General features: G+C 55.3%; 1 protein-coding gene across 1 annotated transcript in view; it reads left to right on the top strand.

The window, feature by feature from the left end:
• Nucleotides 1-2,241: 2,241 nt before the first annotated feature.
• The window catches only part of LOC121273061 (kremen protein 2-like), a 40,805-nt gene continuing 40,268 nt past the window's right edge, over nt 2,242-2,778 (top strand). The window contains exon 1 of the mRNA XM_041180013.1: nt 2,242-2,555. Coding sequence (XP_041035947.1) covers nt 2,242-2,555 — 314 coding nt within the window. The remainder of the gene's footprint in view (nt 2,556-2,778) is intronic.

Raw genomic sequence — 2,778 nt, forward strand, 5'->3', positions numbered from 1 at the left:
TGTGAGAAAGCAGAACCATTGTAAACTAACTTTCAAATAATCCCTTTCAAATTGTCCAGATGTCTGCTACATTAACCCACTGCCAAACCCACACACACACTATCACGCATTCCCATACACACATAATCACATACATACACATACACACACGCACAGTCACGCACATACACCCACACACTGTCACACACGCACGTACACACACACACTGTCACACACGCACATACACACACACGCTGTCACACACGCACAATCACACACATACACACACACTGTCACACACGCACAATCACACACGCACAGTCACGCACATACCCACACACACTGTCACACACGCACAATCACACACATACACACACACACTGTCACACACACACATACACACACACACTGTCACACATGCACAATCACACACGCACAGTCACACACATACACACACACACTGTCACACACGCACAATCACACACATACACACACACACTGTCACACACGCACAATCACACACATACACACACACACTGTCACACACGCACAATCACACACATACACACACACACACTGTCACACACGCACAATCACACACATACACACACACACTGTCACACACGCACAATCACATATACACACACACTATCACGCATACACACACAATCATACACACACTATCGCGCATACACATGCACACACTATCATGCATACACACTAACACACACATACACACACAGACTTGCACAAACACTTACACACACACTAACACACACACTATCACACATACACTTTCACACATACACACACACGCACACCCACATGCATGCAAGCGCACACACACACACAGACACAAACACTCTCACACACACACACTGTCTTTCATACACACACACTCTCTCTCTCACACACACAAACTCTCTGTCTCACACACACACACACAGTCTGTCTCACACACAGACACACACACTCTCTCTCTGTCTCATACACACTCACACGCTCTCTCTCTGTGTCTTACACACACACACACACACACTCACTCTCTCTCACACACAGACACACACACACTCTCTCTCTCTGTCTCACACACACACACATACACACACTCTCTCACACACAGACACACACACAAACTCTCTCACACACACTCTCTCTCTGTCTCTCTCTCTCACAGACAGACACACACACTCTCTCTCTAACCGAGGGGGATACAGAGACCGGGACTGTGCATGGTGCTCCAAGTGTGTGGTCTAACCAAGGGGGATACGGAGACCGGGACTGTGCACGGTGCTCCGAGTGTGGTCTAACCGAGGGGGATACGGAGACCGGGACTGTGCACAGTGCTCCGAGTGTGGTCTAACCGAGGGATACGGAGACCGGGACTGTGCACAGTGCTCCAAGTGTGGTCTAACCGAGGGATACGGAGATCGGAACTGTGCACAGTGCTCCAAGTGTGGTCTAACCGAGGGATACGGAGACCGGGACTGTGCACAGTGCTCCAAGTGTGGTCTAACCGAGGAGGATACGGAGACCGGGACTGTGCACAGTGCTCCGAATGTGGTCTAACTGAGGGATAGGGAGACCGGGACTGTGCACGGTGCTCCGTGTGTGTGGTCTAACCGAGGGGGGATACGGAGACCGGGACTGTGCACGGTGCTCCGAGTGTGTGGTCTAACCGAGGGGGGATACGGAGACCGGGACTGTGCACGGTGCTCCGTGTGTGTGGTCTAACCGAGGGGGTATACGGAGACCGGGACTGTGCACGGTGCTCCGAGTGTGGTCTAACCGAGGGATACGGAGACCGGGACTGTGCACGGTGCTCCGAGTGTGGTCTAACCGAGGGATACGGAGACCGGGACTGTGCACGGTGCTCCGAGTGTGGTCTAACCGAGGGATACGGAGACCGGGACTGTGCACGGTGCTCCGAGTGTGGTCTAACCGAGGGATACGGAGACCGGGACTGTGCACGGTGCTCCGAGTGTGGTCTAACCGAGGGATACGGAGACCGGGACTGTGCACGGTGCTCCGAGTGTGGTCTAACCGAGGGATACGGAGACCGGGACTGTGCACGGTGCTCCGAGTGTGGTCTAACCGAGGGATATGGAGACCGGGACTGTGCACGGTGCTCCGAGTGTGGTCTAACCGAGGGGGGATACGGAGACCGGGACTGTGCACGGTGCTCTGTGTGTGTGGTCTAACCGAGGTGTTGGGTTATGGGATGGAATAAGGTAGGCTGATTAGATCCGGGAGATACGATCGATGATAACTGGGGCAGGGGGAACGCGTGTCCGAGCCCCGCGGAGTTGTGGGGCTGGGGGTGGGGGTTGGGGGTGCGGTGGGGAGAAGGAGGAGAGTCGAAACGACGACGACGGCACACAATTCCGCCTCTGTTCCCTCCTAGAAACCTCCGAGTGCTTCCGAGTGAACGGCGCCGATTACCGGGGTCGTCAAGACCGCACCGCGCCGGTCAATGGGAGGCCTTGCCTGTACTGGAACCAGACCCGCCAGCACACCTACAACACGCTCAAGTACCCCAACGGACAGTGGGGGCTGGGGAACCACAACTACTGCCGGTCAGTCAGTCAGTCCGTCCGTCACCGCCGGGACGCTGGGGGGGAATGAGGGGCGGTGGAGGTGGGGGGGGGGCCATTCGGCCCCTCTCCAGCCTGCTTCCCCCATTCGATGAGATCGCAGCTGATCCGATTGTCTCCTCGACTCCACTTTTCCTGTCTGTTCCTCCCACACAACCCCCTCCTCCCCTCATAACCCTCGACAGAGAGAGAGGGAGGGTTGTAG

The sequence above is a fragment of the Carcharodon carcharias genome, chromosome 38, assembly GCF_017639515.1.
Source record: "Carcharodon carcharias isolate sCarCar2 chromosome 38, sCarCar2.pri, whole genome shotgun sequence".
Lineage (NCBI taxonomy): Eukaryota > Metazoa > Chordata > Chondrichthyes > Lamniformes > Lamnidae > Carcharodon > Carcharodon carcharias.